Source organism: Podarcis erhardii, assembly GCF_964252035.2.
Source record: "Podarcis erhardii genome assembly, chromosome: 14".
Lineage (NCBI taxonomy): Eukaryota > Metazoa > Chordata > Lepidosauria > Squamata > Lacertidae > Podarcis > Podarcis erhardii.
The window spans coordinates 36,053,306-36,073,759 of NC_138503.1; the positions used below are offsets into that span (position 1 = coordinate 36,053,306).

At 46.9% G+C, this 20,454-nt stretch overlaps 1 protein-coding gene across 6 annotated transcripts; it reads right to left on the reverse strand.

The window, feature by feature from the left end:
* Window positions 1–320: 320 nt before the first annotated feature.
* LOC309329294 (uncharacterized protein) lies at window positions 321–20,279 on the reverse strand. 6 transcript variants are annotated; one of them, XR_014151068.1, is made up of 7 exons: window positions 20,146–20,279; window positions 18,367–18,507; window positions 17,309–17,402; window positions 16,426–16,585; window positions 14,119–14,271; window positions 1,615–1,847; window positions 321–637 (listed from the first exon to the last, which is right to left on the reverse strand). XR_014151068.1 is itself a non-coding variant. In XM_081840088.1 (6 exons), exons 2-6 carry the CDS (start codon window positions 18,495–18,497, stop codon window positions 1,792–1,794), a joined length of 594 nt encoding a protein of 197 aa, XP_081696214.1. In that variant the 5' UTR covers window positions 18,498–18,507; window positions 20,146–20,279; the 3' UTR covers window positions 947–1,791. The 6 variants fall into 6 exon arrangements, 5 of the variants coding, with proteins under 5 accessions (XP_081696214.1, XP_081696215.1, XP_081696211.1 ...); XM_081840088.1 differs by lacking the exon at window positions 321–637 and having other exon boundaries at window positions 947–1,847; XM_081840089.1 differs by lacking the exons at window positions 321–637; window positions 1,615–1,847 and adding an exon at window positions 4,106–4,507.
* Window positions 20,280–20,454: the final 175 nt, after the last annotated feature.

The following is a 20,454-nucleotide window of genomic DNA, read 5'->3' on the forward strand; positions in this document are numbered from 1 at the left end:
TCCATTTCTCTCTCCCCATCACCAGTCTGAGTTTCTGCAGTCCTGCTCTGAAACAGCCCCCTGAATCACCAGTAATGGGTTACGCCCCCACAATCTATTGGGACACACACACAAAATAATCAAAAATTTTACAGCACTAGACAGTCTTGTGGTATTTGGCGCTATGGCTTCTGTATCTTGGAGGCCTTCCTTTGCACACACAAGTATGCCAGTCAAACAAGCCCCAACCCTGTGTGTTGCTCTTTGCAGCTGTGGTTGCCGTGATATGTGTGGGAGTGGGAGCAAACAGCGTGCATCTCTCCATGTGGGTGGTTTGGGTTTTTTTGAAAAAAAATATTGTAGTTTATTTTGCCTGTGTGCGTGGGTGGACCCAGGAAGATAACAGGGTTCATGATGTGGGGTTTCTGAGATGCGGTCTGACAGGTAATAATTCCAACTAAGACAGATGCCTGAGATGCTGGGAATCCATAAAAACACTCTCCTGCTCCCACAGTGGGAGGGGAGGCCTTTTTGAAACACATTCCCCACCCCCTGGGATTCTTAAGGGGTGAGCTTTGCGACCCAGGGCAGAAAGTGTCCTTTCCAGAAGGAGGCAGAAGACAGCCTGGCGACCAGAGAACACATGAGAAGACCTGTGCTGAAAGGGAAATGGCAGGGTTTTAGGGAGCAGAGTGTTACATTTCAATCTAGCAGAATTTTGGCATCATTGGATCTTTCCGGCTTTCACTAAACACCTGCCCCAGATTTCTGGCAAGGCCTGGCCTCTCTGTGTCACGATCAGTGCTCTTTCTTTTCTGCTGCAGTTCAGTTTCTGACAAATAGTACTTTGTTTACCTTGTCGTTCACTACTTAATGTAAGCAATACATTTATTTTATTTTATTTTATTTTATTTTATTTTTCCTTTTATATCCCACCTTTCCGCCAAAGAGCTCAATGGGGCTTCCCACCTTTTGACATGGTTTTATTTTACATATATTTACCACCCAGTCTTCACCAGCTCATGGGCGGATTACAGAATAGGAAAAAGAGATAACCAAACAACCAAAAAAATAACACTGACACAAAAGACTATTGTCTTTGTTATCTCCTGCTCTGAAGGACCTAAAATGCATCAGGTGGAAGCAGAGATTGGTCCATTAGGGCAAAGGACTCACCAACCTCAGTCTACTCTCAGCAGGTCTCCACCAGCCCGCCTTCTTTCTTACAACCAAAATAAAAAAATTCCTTCCAGGAGCACCTTAGAGACCAACTAAGTTTGTTATTGGTATGAGCTTTTGTGTGCATGCACACTTCTTACAACCAGTTTGGGGTCCCCATGTGGCGGAAGGAGGCTGTCTGGCTGTCAGCTTCCTCCTCCTCCTCACTTTCAGTGTTGCCCCTTGTGGAACTCAGCAAGGAGGAACAAAACTAGAATTCGTTGGCTCTGCCTGTCATTAGCTCTGGCGCCCCCTACTGTTGGGCTCCCTGCCATCCAGCCCACCAGTCCCAATGAGGACTAGCCATCACTGCTGTTAAGGATGGTTCAGTGTATGAAAGATGGAAAGGCCATAATGGGCAAATGACTTGACTGCTTTTGCCATGTATGAGGTTCTCTTGAAGCTGCCCTCCTTTACCTGGTTGGGAGCTGCGCAGGAGGGCAACACCTTTAAGAGCTTCTGTCTCTTCCAGCTGCGTCATCCTCATTCAGTTCCTTCTTTTGCTGGTGTCAGGAGTGCTCAGCCTGCTAATGCTAGATTTTCTGTTTACTCCTCCAGCCAGTGGGCATGTGACAAAGCCATACACTGCCAGCGTCATCCTGTGGCAGAGTCCATGGCTTGAGCAGGCACTGCTGAACTTAGGATATGTGCTGGAAGAAAAGAAGAAGAGGAAGAAGAAGAGGAGAGGGCCACATGAACCAACATAAGCTCCCTACATAAGAAACAGAACTGGGATACCTTTTAAGATATATAATGCTACAAGAGACACAAAAGCCTCCTGTGGCAGGGAGTTCCACAGTCTGAGCCTTCGGCACTCAAACCAACCATGCCTCCCTCACTAACATCCCTTCTGATGCAAATAGTCTGCTGAGATTTAGTTTGGCCCTTAGACTGCAAATCTAAACACACCTCCTAGGGTTGGAATAGGGCAACCTTTGGCTTTTCACATGCTGTTGGGCTCCAACTCCCATCCCTGCCCTTTGACTGTGCCAGCTGCAGCTGATGGGAACAGGAGTCCAACATCTGAAGGGCCACAGGTTCCCTACCCTCAGGTCTATTGATTTCAATGGGTAGGCTCTGAATAATAATAATAATAATAATAATAATAATAATAATAATAATAATAATAATTTATTTATACCTGCCCTTCCCGGTTCAAAAACCGGGCTCAGGGCGGCTAACAACAAATTTAAAACACTTAATTGATGCAACAAAAAACAGCATAAAATACAGTATAAAACGTGAATTCAGAATTCAAAAATCAATTTAGGGGGGAAATCCATCCAATAAACATTAGATGATCACCAGGGTTAGCTGGCTAAATTAGTCCTATTTGGGCCAGCATGGAGACCAGGGGAGAATTAGCTGTGGGATCCCAGAGCAGGTAATGCCCTAAGTCACTTTATCAACCGTATTTGCTTGTAGGTCAAATAAATTTGCTGAATTCCATAGTTTTTTAAATTAATAAAAAGTATTTTTAAATTATGTAATAAAGGATGAACCCCTGAAAACCACTGGGAGGGGGGAGGGAACCTCCCCATGCAGAAAACCACTTGAAAGGTATGTAAAGAGGCACAGAAGAGACTGCTTTAGATGAAAAGGCAAAAGATGTTCCAGGAGGAACATAGAATGCAGCTGGATACAACCCACTGTCAAATCAGACCTAAGGCTATTGAGAAGCTGCATGGTGTAGAAGAGGCATCAGCAGGAACATCACGGGAGGAGTGCGTCCAACTACCACACCTCTGGCCTTCGGAAGCATTGACGCTGCCTGAAGGGTAATGCCAAAAAGCCAGTGACCCTTTGAGGAAGCTGAGACCTTGATATTTGATCAGACTAACTGCATTCTCAGCTAATTTGTAGTGGGCACAGAAGCTATTTCTATTTCTAGGAGGTGCAATGTTATTACATTTGTTGTTTTTGTTGCATGTTGTTGTTTCATTATAGCTGTTATCATGAAATTGTTATTGTGCCTGTTGATTTTTCAGTGATGTATCACTGCTTTCATTGCTGAAAGCTGCTCTGAGCACAATTATTTTGTGGAAAGACAGCGTACGAATAAAAGGAGGAGGAGGAGGAGGCTGGAATGACCTTTGGTTGCCAGCTCCCCTTTGCCCTTGCCATTCGATCGAGAGAGGCTTTGGTTTTTCCCCCCTGCACAGCAGTCACTTGGCAGCACTCTGACTTTTAACAGCTACCCGGAGAATGGAGAGACCTAATTATTCATGGTGAAAGTGGCAATCGGGTCACAGCGAGGTTACGGGAAAGGGAAACAAAACACAGGGCATCTCAGCTGACTGCACACACTGGGATGTGGTCTGGTGTAAGTGCCGGTTTTATTCGAATGTATTCTATTTCTTAGCTGGTTTCAAAAAGAACAAAAAACAAAAATATGAAGTAACCCAAAGCGACTTCCAACATAGTCCAACTTTCTTTCTTTCTTTCTTTCTTTTGGTAGTTCCTATGTTTTTATTGATGATAGCTGAGAAGAGAATGGATAAATTAACATGCACTGGGTAAGCGACAGCTTTTGTGGCTGATGGGAAAGGCAACTGGGCTTAATCAAGGTTTTGTAACACTGACTTTATCCTTAAAGAATAGTGTATAGATAGAAGTACCCGGCCCCAAAATGCTAACTGAGCTATCTTTATCATTAAGTACAGTGGGTTACTGCTGTGTACATTCATACAGGTTTGCCTGTTATTTGATTTTTTAAAATGTAGATTTCATAAGTTCTATTCATTAAATGCACAAAGCTTCCTTGGGAAGGTCCCCCCCCCAACAGATGCATCAATAATAAAAACCATAGTCCAACTTTAAAACTTAATTTTAAAAAAACTGGAACAGAATAAAAACCTCAAAACACACCCACAACATAGCCTTCATTTGCACTATACATTTAAAGCAGTATTGTACCTCTTCAAAGTCATGGCTCTCCCCAAAGATTCCTGGGACAAGTTTTGGCACAGCACTAGGAGTGCTTAAGAATTTAAGAAGAGCCTGCAGGGTCAGGCCAATGGCCCGTCTAGTCCAGCATCCTGTTCTCGCAGTGGCCAACCAGATGCTTGTGGGGTCTGAGCACAACCCCAGACTCCCCATTCATGAGTCCCAGTAATTGGCATTCGGAGCCATAATGCGTCCAACAGTGGAGGCACAACATCATGGCTGGTAGCCCCTGATACTTATCCTCCATTCATTTGTCTGATCCTCATTTAAAGCCATTCAAACTTCCCAACATGGAGAGGCAGTGATGGAGGGTGGGGAGGGGAGAGAGAATCTGCCCTTGCTGATTTTCCTACCCGTCATAAGGCTGTAAAAGGAGCAGGAACATCTGTCCATTAAAAGGCAGCAACCCTAAATCACGATAGTCAGTACCGGTCTAGATGACAGATAAGTCTGCCAGCAGCTGTTAACTGTGTTTTGCTAAATACCACTTTCATGCACTGAAGCAATCTATGTCTTCTTTTTCAGATCAGATTTATTTAGAAAAAGTAAAACAAAAACAAAAAAGGCCATCCATTGCAACCGAATGAAATTAAATCTAATTTCATGATGCAATTTAACTATATCTAATACACCCCATAGGCTTACATTTAACACAGCCCAGAAAATAGCCCAAATATCCCTGTGAATATTTTACTGGAGTTTGGTGTTGTTCCAGTACAGTTATACCTCGGGTTACAGATGCTTCAGGTTGCGCGTTTTCGGGTTGCGCACTGAGCCGAACATGGAAGTACCGGAACGGGTTACTTTTGGGTTTCGGCGCTTTGCGCACACACCGAAACGCGACCCACATGTGCGCAGAAGCGGTACTACGGGTTGCGAACACTGCAGGTTGCGAACGTGCCTCCCGCACGGATCATGTTCGCAACCCGAGCGTCCACTGTATCTAAAAAACTGGAGCCCATTCTATAATTAAGAGTCATTCCTCTAGTATAAACCTTTCCACTTATCATCATCATTTATACTTTTGATGATCCGAGTGTGAATAACGTTCCTTACATAGGTAAGATGCAGCTGTCTTGCATTTCTCTATCAGCAGACTTCAGGGTGGGGAGACCCGGAGGATTACAGAACAAGAACAAAAAACCTTTTAGAAAAAGACACACCCTCCACAAACCCAGTCTCATTAAGGACTGGACATGGTAACTGATCATTGCCTCTTGACTGCTGGAGGGAGGTGGGGAATGAAAGCAGGGTGGTAGTGGAATGGAGACGCTAGAATCCTGAACAGGAGCGCTCCACACTGCAACATTTTGTTGCAGATCCCGTCTGCAGAACTTCTAATAACTGAGAACTCTGCTGCAATTGCAGGTGATGTGGGGAAAAGGCCCACCCACTTGTCTCTATAGCAACAGGGCAAGCTCTTTGGATATGTAAATAGAGGTACTTGGCTGGCCAGCTCAGGGCATTATCTTGAAGGGGAACATGGTTAATAAGGCCTAGAAAGGCTACAATCTTACAAAGAAATGGTCTCTAACAGATTGTAACCTCACAGATCACAGGTTTGGGAAGGGACCCACAGGTATCATTCAGACTGACCCCACAATGTTACAACAATGTGTTAAAGCAGTTGAAGGTATCCAATAATTTTTTAATAAATAAACGTCCGGGGGGAGGTTTCTCATTCTGACCATTCACAACGCTGGTCCAGATGCACCTGGGATCTAATGTGGGATCAACCAGCTTTCTCTGTGCGCATACGCAGTTGTGGTTTCCGACACAGTCTTGGGCCTTTGGGATCTGTGATACCTTAATCTGCGGCATCCTTCTCAAAACAGAACAACATTGTTAATTGCTTCTGATTTCCCCTCAACAAAACGCAGCCACCATAGAGGGGACGGATGGGGAACGGAATGTATCAACATCACATAATCCTTTCGATTCTCAGTGAGGATTAGGGAAAGTAATGCATTGGGGGATCCTCTGGGACTCTGTGTGTGGCTCGGCATTTCAGTGTGACAAACTAATTGCTTGATGTGATTGTGAATAATTTACTCAATGCTGCTCTTTCCACCCCCATGCAAAGTCCCCAGCTTTTCTTTAATTGCGGGTGTTGTGTGGAGGGATCTCTTTTAAAGATGGAGACAAGGGTGGATAGAAAGACGGAAAGATGCTGGCTGTCTCTCAAACAACAGCTGGAGAAAAAGGAACGCAAATGCCAAGAACAAGACACTTTTGATGAATGAATAACGAAACGGGGCCTTTAACAGTGGAAAACATCCTACCCACCATGCTCTGCAGTTGGGACTTCTGCATGTCTGGTAGAAGGGGCTCCGCAGCCACACTCAAGAGCAGGGGTAGGCAAACTAAGGCCCGGGGGCCGGATCCGGCTCAATCGCCTTCTCAATCCGGCCTACAGACAGTCCAGGAATCAGCATGTTTTACGTGAGTAGAATGTGTCCTTTTATTTCAAATGCATCTCTGGTGTGATGGCCTGGGAATCAGATTCAGAGGCTGAACCTGAGGAATCCCAGCCTGCACAGGAGTCCCCGCCTCCAGAACCAGCTGAGCCAGGGCTGGGGCTTGAACCTGAAGGGTCCTCACCTGTGCCGGGTCCTCAGGTGCAGGCACCAGCTGAGTCTGCTCTGGCTCCAGAGGTGATCAAGGACCCATTGCCTGCAGGTGCTCCACTCTCAGCCCTGTCAGGGGAAGGTGAGTCTCCCCCTGGGTCCAGTAACCCTCCAGCCTCTCCTGAGCTGCAGAGGCTCAGGGCAGAGAGGCGGAGGGAACTAAGTTCTTGCAGGAGGAGTGCTCGCCTCCAGGCCAGGAGAGGCGAGTCACCTGTGGACTGGGGCCGCCCTATGCCTCGGGGCAAATAAAAGCCAGCCAGCCCAGTCCCAGGTTGTGGGTGCAACATTGTTGGTAACCTGTTCCTGCTGGCACCCTGTCCTGCTCTTCTGTCAGAGTTCCTGACCACACCCGACTCCTTGCCTTGGACCCTGCTTCAGCCTTGACGGACAGCCTCCATACCACACCCTTGACCTCAGACTAGACCCGAACCATGCCGCACGGTAACCCCCTGGGACCAGCACATCTGGGTTATTTGTGGGGCATAGGAATTTGTTCATTTTTTTTTTATTTTTTCAAAATATAGTCCGGCCCCCCACAAGATCTGAGGCACAGTGGACCAGCCCCCTGCTGAAAAAGTTTGCTGACCCCTGCTCAAGAGTGCGCCAGGTGCAGCAGGGGTGAGCTAGCTTTTTCATCCCGAGGGCCACATTCCCTTTTGGACTGCCTTCCAGGGGCCTCATGCCAGTCGCAGGTGGGAGCAGAGCCAAAAGTGGACAGAGCAACATTGGCACCATTATTGCACCTATGCAAAGTAGAGCGGTTTATACTCGTCCTGCATCTCAATCCTCCATCCAGGTGAGCAAGAGGCAATATGAGAGCTAGGCCACAAACTTCTGGGAGGCTGTGAATTGGGGCAAGCCAGAGATGTGGCCAGGGCATGGCTAGGAAGGAAGTGTGGCCTGTGGATAGTCCCATGGTCCTTAGAGAGAGGGCTGCATCTGGCCTTCCAGAGCTGAGATAGAGTGAGGGGAGAGTGCTGTTGAACTCAGGTCCTGCTTGTGTGTCTCCTGGTTGGCCCCTGTGAGAACAGGATGGTGGACTAGATGGGCTTTGGGCCTGATCCAGAGGGATCTTTTTACGCTCTTGTTAATTTTCGGTGGCAGAAGAAGCAGAAAATGGGCAACCCTGACTGCAGCAGCAGCAGCAGCAGGTCACTCCAGGGAAGCCTGCTGTGTATTCAGTGACAGCAGACATGTGGAACGGCCCAAAATAAGGGATGAACAAAGCGCAGAAGAGGTCATGGGACACCTGCTTGCAGACTTGACGCCCGCGCTGGATGTCGGGGTTCCTTGCTGGAAAGGGTGATAGGAAGAGGGCTGGGAGCAAAGTGTCAGCGAAGCAATACCTGAGGGGTGGAGAGAGCCACACTTCTGCTAGCTCAAAACTAGGTCAGTTGCTCCGCTGTGTTAAAAACTAGTGCAACCCCCGGTGTTGACATGTTTGCAGCACCCAGCTTTCCCTGCGTCAAGCCTCCTGCTTGAACTAACACTGCAGCTCCAACGGTAGCTGAGCTGAAGGCAAGATGCCGCTCTGCGGGGGTGCCCTTCTCCGTTTCTGGGAGGGGAAAGCAGTGCAGCATCCCAGATACTGAAGCTGCAAGATTACTGACGGCAGAGGAGCTTCTGGGTCGTTGTCCCCGTCCCCCCCCCCACTCCCTTGGTCCTTCCCAATGAGGCCCCCAGACTATGAAATTCCACAAGTCCTCTTACCTGTTTATTTGAAATCAGCACACAATTTCCATTCAATTATTTTAGGACTCAGCATGCCAGACCTGCAACAGAATGTTGCCGTGTGTAAACCCGCCTCCCAAGACTTGTGCTTTTGTTTTGGGACTCCAGCCGGACAGTTAAGACCTTCCTCCAAAATATTCAGTTCCACTGCCCATGTTTTATGCAGAAGCCCATCCACATTGGCAAGCCATGGCTTTTGAGATGCTTAATTCAATTTAGAATGATTTCTAAAATGGGCTGCTGATTTTTTTTTAGGGTTGACGGTTGGTTTTTTGTTTGTTTTGTTACTTCTGCAAAACCTCAGTGTTTCCCCAGTGGATGTCAATATCCCTCCCTTGTTTTAGTGCCAATGCTGTCGGCACTCAACACCAGAGGTTGGTTTGGCTTTTTTGTTGTTGTTTTTTTGCTCTTGGGGTACTTAACTACAGTGGTACCTTAGGTTAAGTACTTAATTCGTTCCGGAGGTACGTACTTAACCTGAAACTGTTCTTAACCTGAAGCACCACTTTAGCTAATGGGGCCTCCTGCTGCTGCTGCGTCGCCGGAACACAATTTCTGTTCTCATCCTGAAGCACTATTTCTAGGTTAGCGGTGTCTGTAACCTGAAGCATATGTAACCTGAGGTACCACAGTATTTGCTTTGATGCTTAACGATGTGTTGCTCTTTAAAGGGGGCAGAACTGGAAACTAAATGCTGGGTTAGGAGGATCTTTTGTCTCTTATATAGCCAGCCCAATAGTCTATTGGAAAGCTAATCAGTGCAAGACTCACTAAAACAAAGGGAAGGTTCCCAGGGACACTGAGCTTCCCATGGTGCATCTGCAGCAGCACAACCAGGCGCCTTCATCTACCCCACCTGCAACAAAACATCTCTCTCCTGTATCCGTCCCCATAGCAACGCTGTAACTCTCCAATGGTTTGACTTCACTCCCAGAGGCACACTCCTCCATTGTCTCCCATGACCGACGGATGCCAACCCAACCCTAGTGCACAAGGATCGGATGGGGGCTGGCTACTTGAATGGGGGGGGGGCACCCTCAGGTTGTGATTTCAAGATCATTCCCCAGCAGTGACTGGCAAAGCATTTCACTCTCACTTTCTATTCCTGCTCTCGGGAAGCTTTCCCCACCCAGGACTCACAAAAGAAATACAAAAGCACACAGTCAAAAAAACAACAAGAGCAAAATTTCCAGGCTGTGCGAAGGACAGAAAACGGGGGACTGCAGGCACGGGGACTTTTAAGCATCCAAGGAAAAAAATTACTGGAGCAGAAAAACTCAAGCCAGCACAAAGCCAGCCAGAAGGCAAATTCCTGGGCTGCAGCAGCAAGCTTTGCTAACCCTTGGCACGGGGAGGGGGGGGAAAGCCAGACGTTTCGACATGGCAGAAGAGATATCTGAGGGGTTCCACTCCATGGCCAAGGGCTCCAGCAAAATGAGGCTGCACACCACTGCCTAGAGGGCCCGTGGCCTATTTTAGAGAACCCTCACAGCACAATGCTATAAACCCATCGACTCAGAACTAAGTTCAGCGAGGCTAACTCTCAAGGGAAATGCATTCAGGATTAGAGTCCAACTTGCCCCCCCCCTTTTTCTGGTTTGCCTTTTTGACGTGGGAGGGGTCCATTTCCAGTCAAAGAAAGCGCCACATGCCATTCCCATTTTTTTCAGCCAAGAGATCCTTTGTACATCTGCTAAGGAACTACTGTGCGGTGCAAAGGATTGTGAGGGGCTCTCACACACAGCTTGGCCAAGGCACCAATCCAGCTAGGCCTCACCCTACCCCTGAGTGAATTAAGAGGGTGCTACACAAGGACCTACCGCCGCCCTGCGTCGCAAAGAAAGACGGGTGTAGAAGTCAGAGGGAGGTCACAGAAATGGAGGTGGTCAATAGTCTATCCAAATTGATGTGTTCCGGAAGATCATATTTTGAACGGCTGGCAGACTTCCGGAAGGCTTCTGGCTGACCATTGGGAGAACATGGGCCACTGGCCTGATCCGCCAGCCAGGCACTTCTTAGGTTGTTAGAAACAACAAGTAAATTTGTAGGAAAATAAGGACTTTATTTGAAAAGAAATACAATGAGAAATGCTAGGATAATATTCAGAAATATAGCTTCCCTCTGTTGTAATGCAGCTGGGCACATATCTCATATTCACTGTGTGTGAGAGTGTGAGGGAGAGACTATGGATGATAATGTATTTAATTCTTGTTGCTAATAGCTTAAATATCTATTTTGCTAATATAAAACTTGATTTCGTAAAGCAAAATCGGATTCCGAAAATAAATTGTGCTTTGGTTGTGTTTATTTCACTAGCAGCGACAGAGCTGGGGAGGCAAAGAGGATAGTCAGTCAAACACCTCCGCTTCGCTACATGTCAGAGAATCTGGATAGCAGAGATTTCATCCATTAATCCGTTCAAAGTAGACTAGAGTAGACCACAATCTTACAGAATGCTTGCAGGGGAGGGGAGTTTAGAAGGGAGGGCATTTCCAGTGGAGGTGCTCCCCCTAGTGGTACCCAAGGAGCAAATTGCTCCTGACGACACAAGTCAGCCAAACCTTACATTACATGGAAAGATAATCACTAGATAGGCGTCAAACTGGAGGCAAAACTCCTCCCCACCCACAAATATAAAGCTCATCCCAGATCCTGAGCAGCTGTGAGGCTCCAGCCATAAACCACAAGCTTAACATCAGGATGCCCAATCTGTTTTATGAGTGACTTACCATTCTCGAATTATTTGGGGTGGGGCGGGCGGGGAGGAAGGCTGATCTACATTTTGCCATGTGCTGCTCCACATTGTAGGCAGTGAAAGAGAGTCCTGAGAGGGAAGACCAGTTTTCCACAGCTACGCTATTTGCTCCAGAGGTTCAAAGGTCTTGAATGATCACTGGTGCAGACTCTCCTGGCGATTTGTCCTGGTGATCCAGGATAACAGCACGGCCTTTTCGTGTGTGTGTGTGTGTGTGTGTGTGTGTGTGTGTGTGTGTAGTTCAGCTTCAGTATTCATGCACCAAGGAGCAAAGGTCAATTCTAAAGCCGCAGCCCTGGAATCCTGGAATTTTTCATGATGTTTTCCTTTTCTTCTTAGGCCTGCCTGCTTCTGCCCCGTCCCCTGCCTTTGCGCCCTCTCCGCCTAGAGCCTGCAACGAAGGCAGCTGCAGCTTGCTGCCAACGGCCCAAGCCCAGAGGCACATCTCCACATGGTGAGGCATCCAGGCCTGTTCTGCATCAACTAGGAAATGGATCAAGAACGAGGAATCGGTTGAGCTGTGTGCTTTGAGGATGTAGAAACCCTGAGACTGGGTGACAGCGCCCCTTCCCAAATCATGCCCCTCACTGGCCCTGCCCTGAGCCCTGCTTGGGTTCTGCTGCACAACTGGAATTTGTCCTTGAGCTGTGATCTGGCTTCTTGTTTGCCTGGACGGAGGCGGGGGGGGGGTGTAGAAAGAAACACACCCTTTGTGAGCACTGCTCACTTCTGCCTCTGGCTCAGTCCCCAGAAGGTTGTCTACAAGGGAATATGGCTCTCTGACTGAAAAAGGTTTCCCCAAGAAATACTACCGAGCTAAATGTTTTTTTTTTTTTTAATAATATTTATTAAAATTTTCCAATTAGTTACAAATTAATAAAACATCCAATTTCAAATCTTTTTCCAATTACATCCTTTCAGGACTTCCCCTTCCCTCCCCCCCTTGTATTCCAAATCTCTCAAATGATCTCAACAAGTTCTTCTCCTCAATTCAGACTTGTTATCCTTAACCCAAATTTTTTTTTTCTTTAAAAAAAAAACATTATTTTCCATTCCCCTAAAATCGGCTTATTCCCACCACGAGTTCCCCACTTTAGAATACCATGTAGATGTATATAGCCTAAATAAAACATAGTTTACGCCCTTTGGATTCCACATTTCCCGCCCCCCCTTTTCCCGGTTGCGTTCCCAATGTTCCTCAATGACCGATATTTCCACGTCTCTCTAGGTCATAGTCCTTTGCCAGTCCTCTTTAGTTTCGAATGTCCAATCATGGAAGGATTCTGTCTCAAAGAGAGGCCCATTTTTTCCATCCAGATTTTTATATCCAGGAGTGAAAAACTCCAAATTATAATCCTTAAACTTGTCAAATCTGGATGTCCCAAATGTCCCCACTTTTGACTTGGTCCAATTCTTGTTGTTTTGTTGTTCTTATTGATCACACTCCTCTTTCTATTTCTTTCTGTCCCTGTTTTCCTGCACAAATGTCCTAATTCCAAAAGTTAGTTCCTTTACAGAGGCCTGTTATTCAGAAACAAAACATTACGTCAAGTTCCTTTCATTCCACAACAGATGATTCCATTGTCTTCTTCGGTGTAGTGGCCTCTGTAGTCATAATAATGTTCCATTTCTGCAGTTTCCCAGGAGATAAACAGTTCAGTTCCAATTTCCAGCTAAAACCACTTGTAATATCCCTCGGCTCCTCTAGGTGGATTGCAAAAACTGAGTTCTCTTCCAGATCACGTCCATTAGCCCTAGTAACTTTATAATCCTTATTTAAAACAATTTGTATCCAATTTATAACAAATATAACCAGCAAAGTCCTTGTGACATAGTCTCTATCTTATTTTCCGCTTTGACAGCTCTTTGACAGCTGTCAAAACTTGCCTTTCTCCTCTCCAAACTCCGTCATCGATCGCTCCCGGGGTTCCAGGGGGGGTTGTTTTTAAGTCCAAATTCTACTTTCCTCCTCCAGCTCAATCTCATATTCTTCACTCGTGAGGTTAAAAACTTGCCAAAATGATGTTACTCCGATCTTAGTTATCAGATCCTTTGCTTTGACCCTTCTACAATGGAGGGGGTGGCTGACTTCCTTTTTTGCGCCTCCCCCGCTCGCTCCGAAATTTTTTAAAATTTTTGTCCCTCTTTTTAGTCCAAGTTCCAATTACTTACGGGTTGTTCTTTTAGGTCCGAATTTTCAAAGGAAAAAGCCAGCGCTCTCCGCCGAATGGCATGCGGCTTCGCACGGCAGGGATAGCAGAGGACTCAAAACACCACGCTTCTCCCCGGCACCCGATCCGTAGCCTTTAAAAAGGCTCCTTCACGAGTCGGGAGGGCGCTAACGGTGTCAGCCGAGTCTCCATGTCCACGGCCCCCGTGGCCGTGGTTTTTAAGGGTCCCCGCATCGCCGGTGCGGTAGGACCCAGCCCCTGCCGTGCAGGCTCCCTCCGGAGCTCGGAGGGAGTCCGCCATTCGGCGATGGCGCCGACCCGGAAGTGCTACTACCGAGCTAAATGGACCAACGGTCGGATTCAACATAAGGCAACTTTCTATGGGAACTGGACAAAAAGCCGGAAACACACAGGAACAAATAACTGCAGAACCAGAAGAAACTTGACTTGTCTTGAAGCTTTAAAATAATTATTATTTTAAGTGAAGAGGCGGGGCTTTAAAGGTGGAGACAGAATCCTATTGGTGGGCAGAGAGGAAGGGTTTCTTCCTGGCATATATGGTAGCAATGGAATGCACATAGGTTTCTGTGAGCTGGAAGTCTGTGTTCAGTGTTCTAGCTCACAAGGAGAACCCTCCACATCCAGCAGGCATCCCTACCTGTTCAGAGTGTCCCAACTTCTCCCGCCTTACCTTCGTTTAGCTTCTTGACACAGCTCTGGATTCCATCAAGGTAGAGCAGGTAGTGCTTGAGGGTGTACTGGACAGGGACAAGGCCTGGCAGAGACTCTACTGCTTCATCGGCCATAAAGGCAGCTGCTTCCGGGGCTCCGGAAGTCAGAATCGCTGCAATGGGAGCAAAGGCAGATGTTGGGAAGGATGGCAGGAGAGCAATATCACACATGAACCTTGAGCTCTCAACACCTTCAGGGTACTTCCGAAGCTACAAGATTCTTAAAGAGGGAGAAGGAAATACGAGCAGAAGAATCTGCATTATGCAGAGTAGGACCATCCTGTCAACTCCATCCAAAGCAGGTTGAATCCTCCCTTCATGACTCCTAAGGATCCAAGTCTCACTGTCCCCTCCTCAGGCCATGCCCCGCCCTCGAGTGCTGTTGCCTGGCTGGAGTGCCTCCTTCAGCTGCAATCATAATACCTCTTCCTTGCTTGACTTTTGTGTGGCTGGGATGTTCAAAATCTGACTTTGTATAAGGCAGCCTCTTACACCCCCAGCAGTCCCAGTCAGCATGACTAGCCGTCAGGGATGACGGTCCTCGTAGCCTAACAACATCTGGAGGGTCACAGATTATCCACCCCTGCCCTCAAAAGGCTGGAATTATTTTTATTTGTAAAGCACCGCTGCTGCTGCTCATACAGCTTGACAAGATTAAACCCCGTGGATCCTGGCTGAAAGCTTAAACAAACAAGCAAAAAATTTAGACCAATATGTAGCAGTCTGTAATAAACATGGGGCAAGAATATGCCATCTGGAATACGAAACTCCACTCAGGCAGAGCAGGGTGGACTAGGCAGCCACATTCTTGGTTGTGGTCCCATCTACCTCATTATGCTACTTTAAACAGCCACGGCTTTCCCCAAAGAATTCTGGGAACTGTAGTTTCTTAAGGATGCTGAGAGCTGTTAGGAGACCCCAGTCCCAGAGTGGTTTCACAGTCAATTCCTCTCCTCATGGAACTCTGGGAATTGCAGCTCTGTGAGCAGAATTGGGATCTCCTAGCAACTCTCCACACCCTTAACTAATTCCCAGGATGCTTTGGGGGAAGCCATGACTGTTTAAAGTGGTATGAAACAGCTTTAAATGTAAGGTGCAGATGTGGCCTTAGACAAGGTTAGGTGAGGAATGAGGGAAGCTCTTGATATTAATTTGAGCCCTATTCATGTTACTTCTGCATAGGGCATACATGGGCAGAGTGGGACCCCCTCTTGTTCTTTCACTAAGCATGTATGTGTTGTGTGCAAAAAAAAATATAAAGCCCAACATGCAAGATCCAGATACTTAATTATTCAGGTTTTCCAGTAGCATAGAATCCCTGCTCATGAAGAAGCAGCAACCCTGCAGGCTTTCTCATTTTCTTTTTTAAAGCTGTGGAACACATGCTGTCAAACAGGCAAGCCACTGTTTATTTCTGTATCCCTCTTGTTGGGGGAAAAATGTTACTACCTCCACTCCCAATAATAATAATAATTCTTTTCAGGGGTTGTGAATGAAGTGATCCAAATTTGCATTATGTGCGTATAATTTTAATTCAACTGCACTGACTTTCTTTCTTTCTTCTTGTATGTTATAGAAGTGTCTGCCCTTTCTTAAATAAATAAAAAATCAAGAGAAAGAGAGAAATTCAAGTTCTGAAGAATCACAGTTCCTTAGATCATCAAAGACAGGCAAGCTTCTCTGAAGGGTGGCTTCCCTCTTGCGGAGCAGGTGCTACCTTGCCTTGTATAGCCACAGAAGACTGTTGTGTTGGTTCTATAGGAGACCTGGCAGGCCATCATCCCAGAATCCTCTGTACCACACAAGAGTTTGGTGGCAGAGAGGTGGGGGAGCTTCAGGAGGCAAATGGCTTTGAAAAAAATCACAGGATTGCACAAGTGTTTGAGAAAACCCAGGCAGCACTCGGGCCAGGCCGAGCTGAGCTAATGGAAGGGGCCTTGCTGTGTCTGCAAATGCTCTTCCACATGGGATCAGTATCTGGATCAGTATTGCCAACACTGGATCTATCTGGATCAGTATTGCCAACACTGGTTGGCAGCAAATCTCCAGGTTTCAGAGTGGGAACGTGAAGCTGGGGCCTTCTGTGTGCAAGGCAGATGTTCCTCCACTGAGCTACCACCGTTCAAGAAGAAATGTTTTGCTGTGATCACGTTAAGAGAACGTTGGGTGAATGAAAGAGAACAATCATTGCTCAAACGCCTTTCAGGATGTGTAGGCAAAGAAATACAGGAAATAAACAAACCTGCAGGCTTCAGGGCCTTTCCTACCTGAAGCTGTGGCGGGCCCCACAGCCTTGAGTTTGCACAGCTCAGTCATGGCAGCTGCTACGTCAGGGAGGAGCTGGAAGGCTTTTCTGGTGCAACTCTCCACCATCTCACTGGAGTTAGTGGCCACCAGCTGCTGGAGTCGAGGGCGAAACTTGCCTCTCTGCAGGGAAGAGAGAAGGCAGTCATTCCCACTTGGGCCTACACTGCTGACTTAAAATTAGTTCTGAGTCTCATATGCTCACTCAGGACAGAGCTACGCTATAGAATGCTCTCCCCAGTGAGGTCTGCCAGGCGCCTTTATTGTGCTGCCAGCTTTGCAGTGCCAAGACCTGCCCCCCCCAGGCTTCTGAATAACTGAGCTGGTGCTATTTTCCTGTTATTGGGGCACTTTGTGTGTGTAAAATATAAAGAGAAATTGCAGGTCTTCTGGATGAGTTCTGTTAATGGTATAGTATATTCATGCTTATGATTTTAAATGTTTTTTTTAATCTCTCAGAGACCTTTTGGAAACAAATTATAAAGTCCAAAAAGTAAAAATATATTACCATTATTATAATGTGATTACTGTTATTTCATTTCACAGGCATTTCCCGTTACCTAAACAGTCAGTGAGTATTTCTATTTTATTTTTAACTTCCGTGAGCAGATGGGGTGCGTGAGGGGTAGACATTCTAAAACAGGGATGGGGAACGTGGCCCTCCAGCTGCTGTTGGTCTCCAACTCCCATCAGGCCCTGCCAGCGTGGTCCGTGAGCAGGGATGGTGGGAGCTGTGGTCCAGCTGTATCTGGAGGGCTGCAAGTTCCTGTGACTAAGCACGATCATGCCCCTGGGTCCATGCTGCCTCTGCTCCACATGGCAACCGACTCTGGCAGAATTACTTACGGAAAGCTTCCATTCCATCAGCCTCACCAGCTCTTCTTTTGTCAAGTGTTTGTCCTTCCGCCCGGAAACAGCAATTGGCAGCTCCTCTTGATACCTGCAAATGGTAACACAGGGAAGGGAGTAAAAACAATAAAATGGTTTTGAATAGCACTGAAAAGATCAGAGAGGAGAAACACATTTCCCCCCTTCTTCAATTAAATTGATTCGGGAAAAGCTCACAAGAGACAAAAAGAGAAGAACTGCACAGGCCAGAGACTTGTCCAATTCATTGTTCTGGGGACTGGCACTGCTCTGCTGCAGAAGTCATATTGGACTATACGATTGGCAGGGGAGAACTTGGTGGCTCTGTTGCTGCTGCCCCCAAGAAGGGCCTTTTCAGTGGTGATTCCCTGGATGTGTAATGCCTTCCCTAGTGAGGTGTGCCTGTCTCCATTATCATTAGCTTTCAGGAGGAATTTAAAAACATTCATGTTTACCCAAGCATCGGGTGGCTAAAGAATTCTGTTCCTAGCAACCTTGAGATCACTGGATACAGGAATGTTTTTAACAGAAGCTGATTTTAGATTGGATTAATTGTAATCGTTTCAGAATGCTTTTGCTTTGTTTTTAATTGTGCTTCTGTTTGCCACCCTGGGCTCCTTGGGAAGGAAGGGTGGGATATCAATTCAATAAATTAGCAGTTCAATAAATAATCTTAGCAAGAGGCCCATTCAGTACGACATAAAAATCAGAGGGGGCAAGTAAGGATACACATAAAACAAAGTGATAAAAATATTAAGGGCACGAATAAGAAACAAGTGTCATAAGATTCTCCAGCTCTGCTGCCAGTTATGAAAAATCATCACAGTGTTAAGGCTGCAACTGAAGCATCAAAACATAAGAAGAGTCCGGAGGCCATCACTATACATCTTCCATAGTTTATGTGTTAAGAAGGCTTTCCTTTTGTGTGTCCCAAATCTTCCAGTGTTCTGCTTCACTGAATGTACGAAGAGAGAGGGAACCCCCCAGACGCTCTTTGCTGTAGCAGGTGTGCTCTGCTACCTGCTGAAAACGTTTACCATTTATCCAAGGCAATGGTTTTCCCCTTCTTGCTCGCTTTGGCCATGACCACATCCTGGTAAACATTCAAAACCGCTCTCCAGTATGCAGGGTCATCACATCCATAAAGTCCTCCTTCCAGCCCCATCATTTAAGGTTTCCTGAAACCAAAGGCAAAAACAAAAGCAGGGAACTAAGCAGCAGGGCCTTGGAGAAAATAATAATAACAACAACAACAACAACAACAACAACAACAACAACAACAACAACGGCAGCATTTACACCTCACCTTTTTTCCAAAGAGCTCTAGATGGGCCTCCGCCTCTTAGTAACTAGATCCTATTTTAATGCCTGATGGCAGTTTGCTATTTTATTGGTTATAATGTGTATTTTATTTGAGATTATAATATTGGAACAGGCATTTTATTTGCTTTTTGTTTACCAGCTACTTAGAGAGGCCATTGTACTGTAGGGCAGACTTAACCTTTTAAAAAATCCTTAACATAATAAAAAAACGGATTGCACTGCAAATTTGCATATATGAAAGTGACCTTACCCTGAAAACTATGGGGCTCCCCCCTCAATGATCCTGCTTGGGAAGAAGGTGGCCGTTTACCGACCAAGGATGTAAACCTAGCGGAGATCCAACTTCAGGTTGTATCCAATGGTAGTCATACTCAGAGTAGACCCATTGCAACTACTAGACATGACTTATGCCCATTAATTTATATGTCTACTCTCAGTAGTAGTACTTAGCTAATACAACCTTTAGTCATACATACAAACACCCATATAAATCACGGTGTATATTATGGGTCTTTCCCCATCTAATTATGACTGAGACCGGATCCAACCTGAGGGGTTTATTCCCAGAGTAAACCGCCTTGCTGAAATCCTACACAGAATAGCAGTACTGTTTAAAAGTGACCTACCCCACTAAAATCACAGGTCTTCAACAGGACAGATCCAAACTTAAGCCATTCAGTAGGCTCACTGGCATCCTCATTAAAATCATAGGACTTGTGTGAGGTTTTCTCCAATGGGATGGATCCAATCGTAAGCCATTCTAATAAGCAGATTCATGGTAATCATGGGACTTCTCTCTAATTATGACTAAGACGAGATCCAACCTGAGGGCTTGACTCCCAGAGTAAACAGCCCTGCTGAAATCCACAGGGCTGTCATTTCCCTCCGTAAACCTACTTAGGAGGAGGAGGATAGCAGTAGTTTGTTAAGTTTACTTACCTGGATATCAGTCCCACGGAAACCACAGGATATATGGGTCTTTTCCAATGGGTAAGTCAAACTTACAGCATCGTGGGAATTTTGGGTCTTCCAATCTTAATCATGGCGAAGCTGGGACCCACCCTGAGGGGATGGCTGGGTCTTGGGATTCAACCTCCTTAAAATGCCAGAACTCGTGAGATCTTCCAACAGGTCGGATCCAAACGGGGTGATGTGGGTGCTTACTCCCCGAGTAAACAACCCCAGTGAAATCCAAGGGGCTTTCATTCCCCCCTTACTTGTACTGTGTTAAGTTTACTTACCCCCATTAAAACCCCACAACTTCTGGAATGGGAGGGATCCAGCCTTAAGCCATACTTACGAGCAGACTCACTGGCATCACGGGACTTGTGGGTCTTCCTATTTAACTAATATGACTGAGCCAGGATCCGACCTGAGGGGTTTACTCATGGGGTAAAGAGCCCTTGCTGGAATCCACGGGGCTTTCATTTCCGCTCCGTAAACCTAACTTGGAAGGAAGAAGCAGCAGCGGCGGCGGTTTAGCCTAGCCTCACCTAAGCGGGAGCCCTGGGTCAGCCAACGGGCCTTGCTCGCGAGTAGCCCCCCCCCCTTGCAGGATCGTGGCCGTTTGCCGCCTCCCGCCCCTCCCGGGCCCTCGGGCAGGCGCCGCCGTGCGTCCGGCCGGGGTCCAGGCGGCGCTCTCGCTCCGCGGGCCGCGCTTCCTCCGGCGCCTGGGCCCGGCCCTTTCCGTTCGCGCGGGCCCCTCCTCCCGCTCGGCCCGCCCTCCTTCCCCGGCTGCGTTGCCTGTGCTGCGGGCGGTGCTGCTGCTGCTGCTGCTGCTGCGGGCGATCGGGGCCCGGGCC

What these genes read in the sequence shown, in the direction of transcription:
- LOC309329294 (XM_081840085.1), bottom strand. Translation starts at nt 18,497, where the DNA reads ATGATGGGGCTGGAAGGAGGACTTTATGGATGTGATGACCCTGCATAC. An exon ending in ACCATTGCCTTGGATAAATG is followed by an intron (nt 17,403 to 18,366) that starts GTAAACGTTTTC and finishes TACCATTTGCAG; the next exon opens with GTATCAAGAGGAGCTGCCAA. An exon ending in TGATGGAATGGAAGCTTTCC is followed by an intron (nt 16,586 to 17,308) that starts GTAAGTAATTCT and finishes TCTTCCCTGCAG; the next exon opens with AGAGGCAAGTTTCGCCCTCG.